The sequence below is a fragment of the Pseudopipra pipra genome, chromosome 10, assembly GCF_036250125.1.
Source record: "Pseudopipra pipra isolate bDixPip1 chromosome 10, bDixPip1.hap1, whole genome shotgun sequence".
Taxonomy (NCBI): domain Eukaryota; kingdom Metazoa; phylum Chordata; class Aves; order Passeriformes; family Pipridae; genus Pseudopipra; species Pseudopipra pipra.
The window spans coordinates 12,727,250-12,742,693 of NC_087558.1; the positions used below are offsets into that span (position 1 = coordinate 12,727,250).

General features: G+C 41.6%; 1 protein-coding gene across 6 annotated transcripts in view; it reads right to left on the bottom strand.

Annotated features, from left to right (window-relative positions):
- The window catches only part of ATP13A3 (ATPase 13A3), a 52,883-nt gene extending 38,134 nt beyond the window's left edge, over window positions 1-14,749 (bottom strand). For 2 of the 6 annotated variants that reach the window (XM_064666272.1, XM_064666277.1), the window contains exons 1-2: window positions 14,612-14,749; window positions 13,446-13,499 (exon numbers count right to left, since the gene is read on the bottom strand). In XM_064666272.1, the coding sequence (XP_064522342.1) occupies window positions 13,446-13,483 (38 nt within the window). In that variant the 5' untranslated portion in view covers window positions 13,484-13,499; window positions 14,612-14,749. Of the gene's footprint in view, window positions 1-13,445; window positions 13,605-14,572; window positions 14,592-14,611 lie in introns of those variants that run through there. The other 4 variants (XM_064666274.1, XM_064666275.1, XM_064666276.1 and 1 more) reach the window with 4 other exon arrangements.
- Window positions 14,750-15,444: the final 695 nt, after the last annotated feature.

A 15,444-nucleotide genomic window follows, 5' to 3' on the forward strand; every position in this document is an offset into this window, starting at 1 on the left:
CAAGATACCAAGCAATTTTACCAAAATATTTATAGGCATATTTATATAGGCAAATATTTATATTTGTAGCAACAGTATAAAAGATACAAGTGACTTTATGGCATGTCTATTAAAGAAATTGTTCTAAAAACACCACGGCAAGTCTCGATCAGTACATCTAAAGAGTTCTGCAAGTAACACTTTCAGAGGACTATTGGCTTACCTTAAGTCAGTTTTCTAACAGTTGGCATAATTAGTAAACTACTTCAGTGCAAATTTTACCCTTAAAGTTTGATTTGGGAGGTACGAAGCAAAGATATCTTCCTTCTGTTCTATTCATTTGTCCCAATTCCACAATCCTTACATATAATAATACCCTAACTCATTTATATACACACTGCTGCCATCAGTTTATTCTTCCAGTTTTTCATTATAAGTGGAAATTTCAAGAGAAAAATTTCAAGGTCTGGAAAAACTACAGCTTCAAAAGAAACTTTTGATATTTCCTGCAATCAGTGGGTAATTTAAAACCCAAGTTTCTCAGATTAAAATATAATTTTTAAAGCTGAAGTCTAGTAAAATCCATGTGTGGATATTCACAAAAAATTATCAAGTTATTACATTTGCTTATGCTATGTTATCACCTGTCTGCTTAAAATACACGAGTAAATAAACTAACACATTTGTATCTTAAACACTCCCTATTTATTCTTTTCAGATATTTGTAAAAAATCCTGTGATAACTAAGAGTTTCTCTTACCACCAAGCAGTCCAGCAGCTGTCTTCTCCACTTGCTTTTGTTACCATGAGTTAGCGAGGCAGTTCTTAATAACGGAGACCCTATCTACAAGGGAAGTCCTGACAAATGAACTATTTTGTCTAAAATCTAAAAAAAGTCTCCAAGGGCTTTTCAAACTGTTATCAAAAGATTAACATATCAAAGAAAATTTGGCACTGCTTGGAATGCTTTTTTTTTTTTCCTCTTCCCTCCAGTGTGGCCAAACAATTGCAAGACTGTGGCCGGGCTGGCGCGGAGGCTGTGCTTCCAGGCATCAGCCTCCCGGTCCAGCTCCTTCTATTCAAAGGACAAATGCCTCACCAGGAGCCTGCAGACAGTTGCAGGTCCATGCACGAGCCCTGATACTATCTGTCCAGCTAAAAGCATGTGTGCTTTGGACCAAACCCTTCCTTGTATTTACAGGGGTTGTGAGTGAAGACAACAACATTCATTTTGAGGAGCTGATCGATGGCAAAGGCGGCACTGCAGAAATACACACATTTCTCACTCTCAGCATTTTACAGTTTATCACAGAGCATAAATGAAGCAGACACACCAAATGAGACGACCTTTAGAGATCAAGTGCTACAAAGCTAAGAGAGGAAAGTTGGTCACTACCTGAATATCACAGAAAGAAGTTACTTTTCTGTACAAGACAAGGCTCAACCTGCTCTGCTTTGGCAAGAACATGAAGGGCAAACACAGACGTAGCAAGGTAGACAGAAAAAGCAGGAGACGTGCATGAGACAGGCCAAACTTCAAATCCACCTATGTGCAAAGATTAATATGAGTAAATCTTACCCAGCTCTCAATGTAATCACTGTCATTAAATAAAGCCAACACTGTAAACTAATACAGGAAGAAAATTAAGACAAAAACCCCCTGACTGACCTGTCTAGAAAACAATCCTGGTGCAGATCAAACATGATTCATATCACTGACATCCTGATCTATTGTCTCAGCAAGTGACCTGCCTGGCTCTCCTGGATCCAAAAGGGCTACTGAAAAGGCTAAACCTCCTCTTTCAGAACTTATTTACAATAAATGCATCCTACACTAAGAGACACCTTACAGCTCTGGAGCTGAAAATTAAGTTTCTAAATAGCTCAATGCCAATAAAAGCCTTTAAGATTTCTGAATTAAAAAATATTTTGGAAGTAATCTTCAACTGTATCCTGACTAGGTGCCAAAACACAGGAAAAAAGTTGGGTTTTTTTAAACTAGAAAGCCAAACGTTATTTAGGTCATGCAGAAATTAAACATTTCTGCACTTTACCCCAATAAGGAATCAACCTCACAAGGTAACAGACCTTACAAAGGCAATATTTATCACCAGGGCTTATTCTTGTTCTAGTTACATGAGATTCCCACACACTGAAAGCAGTTACCAAATAGTCCACTTTTTCCAAGCATTATAGTAAAGGTTTTCTGGATTCATGCAATGGACCTACAATGGAGATAAGAGAATTGCCTTATGTACACAAAACATCAGCTAATGCTCGATCTCTGCCATACTGGCAGTTATGAAACTAAACATGAAGAAATACTCAAGCAAGAAGAGCCATAACAGGCCAGGGAGAGGAATGAAGTATCTTCTGAGAATATATTCCATTTCAAACTACACACAACTTCTTGGGAAAGATGAAGACTCAGCCTGGGCTACAGTCAACCATTAACAGAAGAGGATGGCAGTTCATTTTCCAAAGTGACTGAAAAAGACTGATTCTTTTGTCCTGACATAGAAGCCACCTTTCCACATCACCTTACAAGGGCTGTGCATCAGGTGTTGCACAGGGCCATTTGAAACATCCATGGAGAATGGTGCTTTGGAAGACAGTTCTGCACTCAGGTCAAATGCCAAAAGATGCTCTGAATATTAAATGTATTTCAAATTTGAATGCTATAATATGCCCATATGCATACAAAACACAGTATCTCTTATCTAAGTACTGCAGTAAAAAGCAATGAAAATAATTCTTCAAAATTATTCCAGAAAGATTAAGAACACCTTTCCCCCACACCATGGAAACATTTCTCAGCAGACACAAAAAAAAAAATCTGCTCTTGACCCGAGATCTCTTTTGCATCTTACTTAATGAGACCTCCTGGGCTGTACAAACTTGGCAGCACTGGCCATGCAAAGCTGCATTCAATACATCCACCTTCAACACATCTTTAGTATTTATCCTCATGTCAGAATTGCCAGCAGGCAAGGAAAAAAGTTCTAGGTATAACTTAGGAGAACACGCTCCAGAAAAAGTGCACTTTTAAGTGGAGCTATAAAAATAGAAGGAAAAGTCTTATCAGCTATTGCTACTTGAGCTTGCAGCTCCTGCCCATGCCAACTGCCAATGAGTTCCACATACAATACCTGAAAAGCTGAATCTAAAACACTGGCTTCATTTAAAGCGTGCTGTAACAATAAATAAATTGACAACGACACAAGGCTAAGAAAAAGAAAGGACCAGAAAAAAATGAAGATTAAAAAATATTCACAAGCACATTCTTCTCAAAATGTAGCATATAATATGCTGCACAAGCTAAAAATTGATCCCCCAAAAGCAATTTTGAACACATTTCAAGTTTTCAAGAGACGAAAACAAAATTTTTGCCCACAGTGTCTTGGACATAAGTCCCATATTTACTTTCCAGTCCTTCTCCTTTATATCCCAAAATATCCTATTTCAGCATCTATAAAAATAATGTACTATTCCCTAAAATTTCTCTACTGGTGGCTTTTGAAACAGATGGGCAAAACCTGCAGCCACTCAGAATGAAAAAAGGACCATTTTTAATAGACTTGCAATTAAAAAGCTAAGAGTCTATTTAAAAGGCTATAAGAAAGCTCTGCTAAAATGCACATTATGACGTCACCAAACAGTGTGTTATCAGGATTCATCATTAGTCTCGTGACCTCCTTAAAAGAATGAGTTTCCAAGTTCTTTTTTATAGATTCTCAGTCTCCAAGGAGCTTCTGTGTGCCGGCACTCGGCATTTTTGCTGCTCTGGTGTGTGCCACTGTTGCAGTGACAACTCCCACTTTGTACCCAGGACCACAACCATGGTTTGTGGCAGATGGGATTATGCTACAGTCTGGACTTGGACTGATCCGTATGTCTGAGCTGCAGCACAATGCTAGAGACTTCTCACACCACCTGGCAATTCTGACACCATGTGGGAGAGTCTCTTTGCCTGTTTCCAAAACACAAAACCCATGTCACCCAAAAACCACCTTGAAACTGAAACACAGCCCTCTACAGGTGATATACAACTTAGCCAAAGGTCTGGGGCTATCATGTTTTTGTGTCCACAAAAAACAAAAGGTTATCACATTTACTTCAACGTGTACTACCATGAGCTTACACGTGTAGTTTAAACGCATTTGTAAAGCTTTCAGTATTATTTGAACGTATCTGTATTTTTACAAGCATGTGGTTAACATTACAAACTCAAGAGATACTCTCCTTGAGAGGTACCCTAACCCTGACAAATGCACCTTACAAAAATGGAAGCTGATGCAGTTTACAATTCTCCAGTACCTTGCAGATGAGCCCTTAAATACAAAGTTATCCACATCATGGACAACAGATGCTTGGGTAAGACATACAAACTAAAAGAACTATGGAAGATTAAAAATCCTCCAAATGTATTTTGAAAGGAGTTAAGGTTATAATTTGTACTACAAACAAAAGCTTAACACTTTAGTCAACTAACCAAGCTCTAACAATAAGAATGACATAATAGTTTAATGAATACATGGAAATTTTACAAGTACACCAGCTAAATTTTAACAAAGCCCTCCACTCAATACCTATTTTATCACTTCCCATCTTGGGCTTTCTGTTATAATACAAGCTTTTGTTTCTGTGTTTAGGCTTAAGGAAGACCATTGTATCCAACAATCACCAAACCAAAACTGTATTTACATTTGTAGAGTGTATTCTTTGTAAAGTATATTTTTTGCAGGCTGTAATAGCAATTGCAATGTTTATAGTAGAGTACATGCTACATTGCGGAAAGATAATTCTACATCTAACAATAAACACAATTCATCATGATAACGAAGTACTATAGCCAATACTATACTCAAAACTTACTTTCTACCTGGTCTTCACATCACTATTCTCAGACCACTTAGAAATGTGTTATTAATGTAGCACCACATGCACAAGTTGAAGATATGTTAGAAGAGAACTTAGGAGAGCTGTTGCTCATCTCAAGGACAATTACACAAGATTTTACCACCTAACCTTTCCAGTATCTCATTTATCTGACTTCAGGCAGCAGCTACTCACATTAATGAAAATTTTAAACTGATAAATCAAGCACCAAAAGCCAAAATTGCCCAAAGCTTGTTCCCACTCTCAAGCTCACAGAAATACAGTCTTTCCTTGTTTCCTTTTCAGGTTTCCAGATCTTCTACCTAGCTGCCATGAGGGAAAGAAGACCTGTCCCACAGTCAGGGAATACAACAAAGCATACATTTATTTTGGATGCTTATTGTTTCTTTTCTCTCTTGGAAGAGTATTCCAGACATTTGGGTTAGAATTCACAGACTGACAACTGGGACAATGAAATGTTTTATTTATTCTTGGAAGAGAAAGTTAAGCTGTTTCAAATACCTTGGGCAAGGCATGGTGCCATTACACCCAGCATGAGCTTTCAATAGCTGAGCATTGAAGCTGTTTCCAAAAAAACATTCCTTTCTCACACGAGGCGTGAACTTTACTCGGTCCTTCTATCGGATTAAATAACCAACACTACTATGGCCAGATAATGGAGATGGCAAACATGCCCCATGCCAGCACCAAGAGACCCACAACCATTCTAGGGGAGAACTGGGAGTCCGAAGACCCAGACCCAGCAACAATAGGTCCTTTCAAGGAAGCATTTCCCCTCAGGGGCTGTGCCAAGAGCCCAACCTTTCCTGTGTGGCTGCCGCCTTATTGTGCGATGTAGAGTATCTGCTTCCTGGGATATATTTGCTTTTGTAGTATGGATGCTCAATAAAAGGAGGCAATGACTTTTTTTCCTCTTCCTCTAAATTCTTGGAAAATATTTTTGAGGTTAACATAAGAACATTTGAATCAAATTTCTCTTCGCCTTCAGGCAGATCATCAAGTACAAGCAGACTAATCACAAGAGATGAACTTTCCTCTAAAGTTTAGACATTTAACTTTTGTTTCCTCAGAGGCACATGCAGTCATACTCATCATAAGCAAGCAATCGGCTTTAGCATCTTTCTTTCCCATCCTTAGTATGACTTAATACCTTTCACTGCTTTCAGCCAATCCTTCTCAGACAAAGCAGCAGTATTTCTCCAGTTTCCTGAAGTCACAATGTAAAACTTAAAGATTGTTAAGTTCAACTATGTAACTGCTAAACGCACACACAAGAGTATTTTCTAGAATAAGAGAAACAGCACCAAATTGTACTCATTTCTAAAAATTTATTCTATAAGAAAATCTATCCATTGAGTCTGGGGTTTCTAATGTTTTCTGAAAACACCACTTTTTTAAATAGTCATAATAAATTTACAAAGAGTCTCAAGTATGTTGCACATTCACTTTACTTAGATCAAAAACACTTCTGGGAAAGAGTTGTTCTTGTGTGCAACCAATCCATCAATCAATAAAATACTACGCGTGACAGAAACTGCTAAAATTCTAAATATCATATAACACAAAAAAATAAAAGTTACAAGGTTGTATAGAAGAATTTAATAAAATTTAAGATGTCACATATTACAATGTATTTGCCTTGATCTCAAATTTACAGTGACTGAAATAAGTAACAGAAAAATCTGCAGACCAGGTCCATTCAGAGATTAGACTGCTGTAGAAGACAATTTCCTTATGCACAGGAATTTATACAACCTGACAGCTCAGCTCCTGAACATAACGAATTTACTCTCACAACTACCATATGAGGTAACATGAGAAAACCAAGGAGGAAAAGTTCCACTCTTTCCTTCCATGAAGAGAAGGTTGACAAAGACAAGAAGAGAACAGATATACAGGACTGTAACATTTAACTCAATGCCTCCGTGCCTGCAATGTAAACTTTGGCCCATATCCATCCAGCTACTACATCCCAGTTCATTCAGAACAGTCCTACAAACCCAGAAGAGCTTGAGAGATTTAGTAAACTGTTATATTTTGGAGAAGGGCTTCTACAATCCATGAAATTAAATGACCTCCCTGCAACCTACTACAATACATTTCATCATTACCTCAAATAGTTCCACTTAAAGGATGCTTTGCAGTGCTTTTGTGCCTCCTGGGAATGACCTCCACAGCATCAGCAGTGGGAGACATCTCCTGTATAACAGAAACAGACTCCAAAAATCTGATACAAGATCTCCCTTCAACTCCTGCAATCTTCTCAGCACTGATGACCATCAGTAAAGGTCTCAAGTCTTGCTGCTTCTATAAGTAATAGCTTTTGCTTATCACTCAACTTATAGTTAACTTTCATCCCACAGGCTTACCTTAAAGGAGAAATTCTCCCTTAACATGTCATGTCTAGAACACTATTTATGTCTGCATTTGAAATACCTTTTTTAGAATTTTTCTTTCTTTCCTAGCCAACAAAATTTTTTATAACAGTACTAAGAGATGTAACTATATCCATCTTCTCTGCTGTAAGGAGGAAAGTTAGCTTTCTTAAAAGCAAGACAAATGTTTCAAGTACATTAAATGTATCAAGGAGCGCTTTTTCCTCAAGCATTGACCTCACTAACTGAAATATCACCACTGTCTAGCCAAATATTCAAAAGTAGTTTCTTCTTAGATACCTCTGGTCCAGATGCTTGACTCAGATTTCCCCCATTAGCATTGTTTTTTCATAAATGTTGGGTGAAAACAGAGGTCAGCTTCCTAAAGCACCATTAATGACTGCCACAATACTTCACATGCAATAAATGCCTGAGCAGCTTTTATTCTACACCCTTCAAGCCTTCACAACCTAGTGACAATGGCAGATATGTTAAGAACCCTCTAAGATAAAAATAGTCCCCCTGTTTGAGAAACAGAGGTAAGAAAAATTAACCCTCTCCTCAGAGAAAAAATTCTCTAGTAATTCAACAGTAATAAGACTTTTCAGGAAATGAATCTGTGCCCAAAAGTTATACAGTTCAATAAATACTATTACAGGGTAAAGGTAAAGTCAGGCAGGTAATGCAATGTAACTGCCCACACGCTGTATGATCTCCACATCGGAGGCCAACCATTACCCACGTCACTGAACTTTCAGCTCCTGCTATCTGCTGCTGCATTAAATGTAGCCTCCAGAAGATAAGCTCTTGCTATTGCTGACGTTAAACACCACGACAGATCTAAAGGGCGGAGTTCATAAGGGTAACTGTACTTTTCTTCATTGATCTGGAGACGTGGGATGAAAGCACAGCATTATGTGCTTTCACACACTCCAGTTTTCTTACAAATCAATTGCTGAAATAGAAGGAATAGCTGGATCCTTTGTTTTGTCATGCAGACAACTGCAGACAATCAAAACCAATTATAAGAGTGCATGAAAATAATAATATATAAAATAGCATGGCTATACTCACAGTTGGACCTTCCACTTTGCAATGGGTCCATCACTTAGGGTCCTGGTACTGGTGAATACACCAAAGCATGTGAACTTCAAAAAGATCTGCAAAGCCAAAGCTGGACTTCTGTAACTGTGCATTATAGAATTATCACCTGAGTGTAAAGCAGTAATCTGAAGCTACTAAGACTACTAAAATGAATGGAAATTCATCAGCTCTCTGCTATGCTTAACTCACACACACACTGCTACCACGCAGTAACTCCACCATGGAGATGTAGAACATCCTGACAGCACAAGAAAACTTGCTCCGTTGGAAAGAGGCAGCATCCAAGAGAAGACAGTAACACCCAGACCACCACATGTTTCCAAACCAATACAAGCACCACGGTTCTAACCATTTGAACCTCTATAAGGTCTAAACTCAAATGGTACAACCAAGAGATGGACAAAAGGAATCATGCATATTTCTCCCGCCTTGCCTCAAACTTGACGCCAACTAAAACTAGAATCTTATATAATGAGATGAAAGGGACATCAGTAGTCAGTTTAGTCTATTCTCCAACCTAAACCATATACCAGTCTTTCTCAATACAAACCTGTTCTTCATGGCCACCAGTAAAAGACTTCTTCAAGCACTATTTTTACTCTGAGAAATGTTAAAAGCTTAATCGATGTTTTCCCTGATGGAACTTAATCCCACTTCAACCTGCCCATCACGGTCACTGAAAATAGCATTTCCTTCCTACAAATCTTTTAAATACTTGAAATCTCTTGCATTCCCCTTAAACTCCTCATCTCTTGCCAAAATAACTTGGATTTTCTTCCACATTTATGAAGTTGTTTCCTCGAACTGTGATCACTTCATTTCTCTACTCTGAACTCTTTCCAAGTGGTCCAAATTCTTCTTGAATTTTGGCATCCAAAACAGATGCTGTCTGCACACTGACTGTATACCAACAGCAAATAAAGCCAACGGATTTAAACTTTACATCTCTCAGACAATACTCCTGTTTAAACATCCCAGGAAGATATTTGCCTTTTCTGCAAACAGCATGACACTGACTCATGTTCAACTTGTGATCCAGTACACCCCCAGGTCCTTTTTCTAGTAGCTAACTAGTTATTCCTCACCCTGCAATTCCACAGCTGGCAATTCCTGCCTAAGTGCAGTACTCTGCATTTGTCCCTATTGAATGCCATGCTATTTTTGAGGTTATTTTGAACTCTCATCATGGCCTCCAACACATAGGTCCCGAGAATTTAATAAGTACATTTAATCAGCCAGCTGACTGATGTTTTCATTAAAGGCAACTGTACCCAGGACAGAACCCTTCAACATAACCTCTCATTTTAACACCGAATTGTTAATTACAGTTCTCCAAATAGGTTTATCTACCCCCAGATCATGCATCCATTTACTTATGAGACCACTAAAATGAGGCAAATCTTATTAAATAAATAAATCAATCAATCAAGAGACAGAACCTCCACTGCCTCTGCCATAGCCACAGAGCCTTTTGCTTCGCAGTAGAAAGACACTAAGACTTTGGATACAATTACTTTTCCCACAGATCAGTTCATGCCGCTGTATCTTCCAAGCACTTGAAAATAGAATGTTTATTTATTAATCTCAACTCATGACTGACAAAGGAAACTGTCAGATTTCAACTCCTCTTCCTCATCTCTCTTCCATTGTAACTGTTTGAAGACTCATCCTTTGCCAGTCTTCTACTACTTCTGAGTATTTCTAAACAATATTTTTGAGCTGTTTTGAGAATTGTACAGTGCAGCTTATCAGGGCCAGCAGACAGAGAAACATCTTGGGGAAGTACACTGCAGTGTAAAATACTACCTTATCACAAGTATTAACAAGATTAAGCACCTGCATGACACTGTGTGAAAGAAGACAAGCAAAACAGGCACTAAGAACTTCAAATGTTCTGCACCTTCTGTAGATACATACCCTCCCAAGTGAGACATTTCCCAATCTTCCTCCTACTGTTAACATACTTTTAAAGGCTTTTATGCCTCTTGCTAGTTGCCATTCCATTTGCACTTTGGCCTTTGCAATATCTGTCTCTACTAGACTGTTATACATGTTCTTCATAATGTGACCTACTTTCACACCCTATATATATTTCAATCTTGCATCCAAAGTCAGTAAAAGTTCATAATATAAGCTGGTACTTTCTCTGCTTCTCAAAATCCCTTCCATTACACTGTTCTATCTCCTACCCTTTAAAAGAATCAAGAGCTTTGATTTCACAGGCCTTGCCATTTATCACCTTTCATTTTGACATCTTCTAGCTAGAATAAAAATTAAAGGAGTTCCCATTTTTGTTGCTATATGTACCCTCTAAACTGAAAATATCACCTTCATATAACTTTGCTAAAGGTCAAAAAATAAAGAGTTGGGTATTTTGATTTTGAAGGATGGTCTTTTAGTCTTAAATACCACATAAAAAGCTCAATCCAATTAAAAAAAGTAATGGACTTGCTACCAGTTTCAGTACCTGGTCCTCTTCCAAAGAGCTGCTTTAAGATGAACGATGCAACGCCACAATTCTAATAAACCAGAATCACAAAAAAAAAAAAAAGGGCTAAATTCTTTCAAATGAAATACACAATGAAAATACAGAATGAATGCAAAATGCAGCTAATTCTGGCAAGACTGATAGGATTACGAATGCCATTGACACTGCACCACTTCAGATCACGTTGCTAGATTCCATGGCCAGAAGGACCCCTTCCCAATCCCAACCCACACACAGAGCTCCACAAAGATGGTGCTGAAGTTGTACATTTTAGAAAAGGAGCAGCAAGATACAGTCCTTCAGCTTCTTGTGTAGACACATCCATAACTCCTGAACAGAAACTGTGAATCACTCATCCTTTTTTATTTAAGCCTGCCTTTCAGCAATGACAGATTAAAGTTTACAGTCTTATTTCAATCAGGAATAAAGGTGTCAGGCTTGGAGCTATGATACAATCACAGTTTACTAGAAAATGAACTTTCGTTCTCTGCTACACAGATTATTTAACAAAGGAAGCAGCTTTTTTATGAATGAAAACTATTTTTAGCCTATTGTGTAACAGTGAAAGGGAAACATTTTAGCTTTACTGTTATTTAAAACATTTCTTTTCAATGCTTAATTTTGAAATTAGGATTTTTGGACTAGGATTTGTTTTGTATGAAAACTCTCACATGCTAAACATGAGACCCAAGCACTAGTCAGAATGTTGGGCTTTTTTCACCACTCGAAGTACACAAAACCTACTCATCTGCACAACAGCACAACTCCAGACCCAAAGCAGGTTTGACCATACTAGATGCCATGCTGTGGAGACCAGTAATCTCTGCCCCAAAAATGCATGCACTTAAATAAAAGCTCTGCTCTCCAACGCAATTCTTGCAGACATTCGAAACGTGAGTTTAAACACACGCTGCACAAGCATTTTCATATTACATTGGTATTGTTTTGGCACTGAGAAAATTAAATCTAAGGAAACTTTTTTTTTCTAATTTCCAAAACTCAAAGTATTCGAATAATTAACTGAAGGACTTTGTTTCACAAGGTAAGAAAGGAATGAAATCTCTTCTCTCCATGCCAGTTACCATCAGGTTCATACCACACAGACATTAAACAAGGAAAGTGTTACAACCATTCTGCCTGGCCTGCACAGCACTAAACTCAGACATTTATCACACCAGAAGTAATAATTTCTACAACAGACCTTGGACAAGCTAAGTCAAAGTAATCCCTTGTTCCAGATTTCTGTTGCTTACAGAAATAAAGCAAACCGTATCTGAAACTTCCCAGAAAAAGGAACAAGGGTGCAATGGTCAAAATGCTTGAGGAAAACCTGACCTTTCCATGTCAGATTTCCTCTATGACCTGGGCAACCCACTTGGACTTGGCTTTAACAATAAAAAGGTATTTTACTCGCACAGAACAAATGGAATTTGTTTCCTTATGACTGAAAATCTGTGTCTTGTTGACTGTTTTATAGTCCACACAGAAGACAGTGAGGATACTACCTCCTCAAGACAAACGAGAAAAATTAATCTGAGGGTTCCACATCAATACGGTTTTTTTGTTAATTTGTTTTTTAAAATAATTTATTAGGACCACAGCAAAATAGCTTGTCTGATGCACCATGCCTGTCACATGGGACACCAGCAGAACAGGACTGAATCACAAAGTTTCTCAATCACTCAGCCATCGTGATGCAATTTCCCTTCCTGCTCAGCAGCCCCCACACTCCCTTGCCAGGCACTGCAAGCTGCCTGACCGGGCATGGACGTTTCATCCCTCTCCGTGTTAGGGATGAATTAGTGCCTGCCCAAGTCATGAAGTCCCCCCTAGAGCAGAAACAAATGAAATACAGGAATAGGCACTTGATTCTAGAAGACAACCAACAAAAAAATTAAGGGCTGAGAGTATAATGAGCTCAAAGTCTAGAAAGCACTGTTGGAGGCACCACTGCTCCTGGGAGGTATTCAAGAAGGTGGCAGCTGCTGTCCAGCACCTCTGCTGGAGAGAAGAGCCTGCAGAACTGCTCAGATCCCTTTCACTGTTTTTGCCTCCCTGTGTCATGGATAGTCAGCTTTGGCCAAAAACAAAGTTAACAAGATCTCTCCCACTCATTTTCTGAAGCACTTTACAAGCTGATAACCTCGGAGCACATGAGTTTTTCCCTGCTGATCTAGGTGCTCACACTGCAAGGCTCCATGCTGAGCTCAAAGTTTACACAGTATATTTTCTTTAAACTTTGTAAAAACGTATTTGTAATTAGGCAACAAGCAAAAGCAGCTTACAAGAGTAGCAGTATGTAGCCCTCACTGTCATGCCACATACCGAGAGAAACATCCCTTCAGTGTATGTTCAGTAAAGACCTATTGCTGTCACCCATTACACTGTCACACAGACATTAAGTTTATGAGGGCCTGACTTATACCACAGAGTAAATTTAATAATGCTAAAAAAAAAAGCTGTTTCTTCACAGGTTCAAGAAAATCAATATTCTACAGGACATAACAGTGTTGTACAAAAGTCAGTTTTACTTTAAGAAAAGGTAAAAGTAGCAATTATTTCAGACACGATGGAACTGATGGCAGAAAAACATCCCTAACCTGTCTGAAGAGCCAGTGTGTGGACAAATCTCATACATACAACGTCTGAGTCACCTACAATAAAAAAAATAACAGTCAGGGTAATGAATAGGCTAAATGAAACGTAACCTTGATTGCCCTTGCTAAGAAAATACCGTACAGTCCTAATGAGTGCACACTGAAAAAAAACCACATTAACCAACTCTAAAGCTGGAATAAAACTCTCAGCAACGTCAAACAAAGAGGAAGCAACCAGCCAGCACGGCCAGACAACCCTCAGCACTCATGTTAGAACAGTTTGGAGTTCACCATCTCCCACTGCTGGAGGCTGTGTTATCTCAGCTTCTTGAAGGGCTCCAAAACTGCCTTCCAACCACAGCACCTGCAGGGACACACTGATCCCAGCAGGCAAGCCAGAGCACTGGTGGTAGCAGCAAGCTTTTAGAGCCAATACTGCAGATACTCATCAAGTTCTTCTTCACCTTAAGTACCAATTCCATTTCAGTTCTCAGTGTTTAATTCACCCACTAGCTGTTTACCCCTGAACAAGCATAAACAGGCCTCCTCTTTGGGATGACGCAGTGGCTGTCAGAGGTGCTTGCAGTGCGAGATCCCCATCTCCAGAGCTCCGCTGACAGAAAAGCACCCGGTAACCTCTGTCAGCAGCAGCAGAACGCATTGACTCATGTGCCGAAAAAAGGACGAGACACACTGAGTCCTCATCCTGTGCTGGGAAAGTTTTTCTGTGGTGCAGGAGCACCGACATTCCGCACCGGCCCCGGCACTGCAGCACACGCTGACGTGTGCCCGGCCAGCGGAACGCGCTCGGCGCCCGGGACCGCGGGCCCCGCCGGGAGCTGGGCTGAGGGCACGGAGGGAGCGCCACGGGAGCGCTGCCCGAGGGCTGGAGACTGCCCGGAGGGAGCCCCAAAGCCCGGGGCGGCCCCGGGGCGGCGCGGGGCAGCCGGGCCGGCGCGCACGTGTCCGGGACTCGCCGGGCGCCCGCTCCCCTGCCCCGGCCCCGCGCCCCCTCCGATCCCCGGGCGGCGGGGCTACCCCGGCCGCGGGACCCGCGACCCAGCAGCGGCCCCGCCGCGACCCGGTGGGGGCCGCGGGCACCGCTGGAGGCCCCGCGGACCCTCCCTCACCTGACGGGCCGTGCCCGCGGCCCCGCGGCCCCCACTCACCGGCGGCCTCAGCGCAGCCCCATCGCCGGCGGGGCGGGCGCGGGACCGGCGCGGGACCGGCGCTCCCCCCCCACCCCGCCCGCCGCGCGCGCGGTGCCGCTGCCTCGCGGGGCGCGCGCGGATCCGCCGCCAACCGGCTGCACGCGCCGGCCGCGCTGGGCGGGGCCGGGCGGGGCGGGGCGGGGCGCGCGCGGAAGTGACGGCGGAGCGGCACGCGCCAGCCCCGCCCCGCGCCGGAAGAGCGGGTGTCGCGCGGGGAGGGGGCGGGGCCTGAGCGGGGAGGGGGCGGAGCTTGCGAGGAGGCGGGGGGGCGATGGGGGGACATGGGGAGACATGGGGTGGACAGGGGTATGGGGGGAGAGGGGTATAGGGACAGGAATATGGGGACTTGGCTGTGGGGGGGACAGGGCTATGAGGAACATGGATATGAGGATATGGATATCGGGACTTGGGTATGGGGAACATGGATATTGGCGTGTCCTGCAGGCACTGGGGTCTGGATGTTGCCCCTAAAAGCGGCAGGGAAGACATCCCTGTGGAATCAGGGCCACTGCTCCAGTTACCCTCCAGAGTTACCTCTAGGCTTCCATTGCCATGGGATGGGGAACAGCACCGGGCCAAGACTTTAACAGCCACTGTTGGAGAAATGTGCTCCACCCAGCACAGGCATACTCACCATGGTGGGATTGACAGCCAACCAAGGTGCCAGAGGAGCAGGACACTGTGTAATAAATGTGACCACTGCATATGTTGTGGTGAGAGAGGGTGGCATCAGGTCATGGAAAACCCTGTAAGGGATGAGCGCCTTGGGCAGAGGCACCACCCAGCTGAGC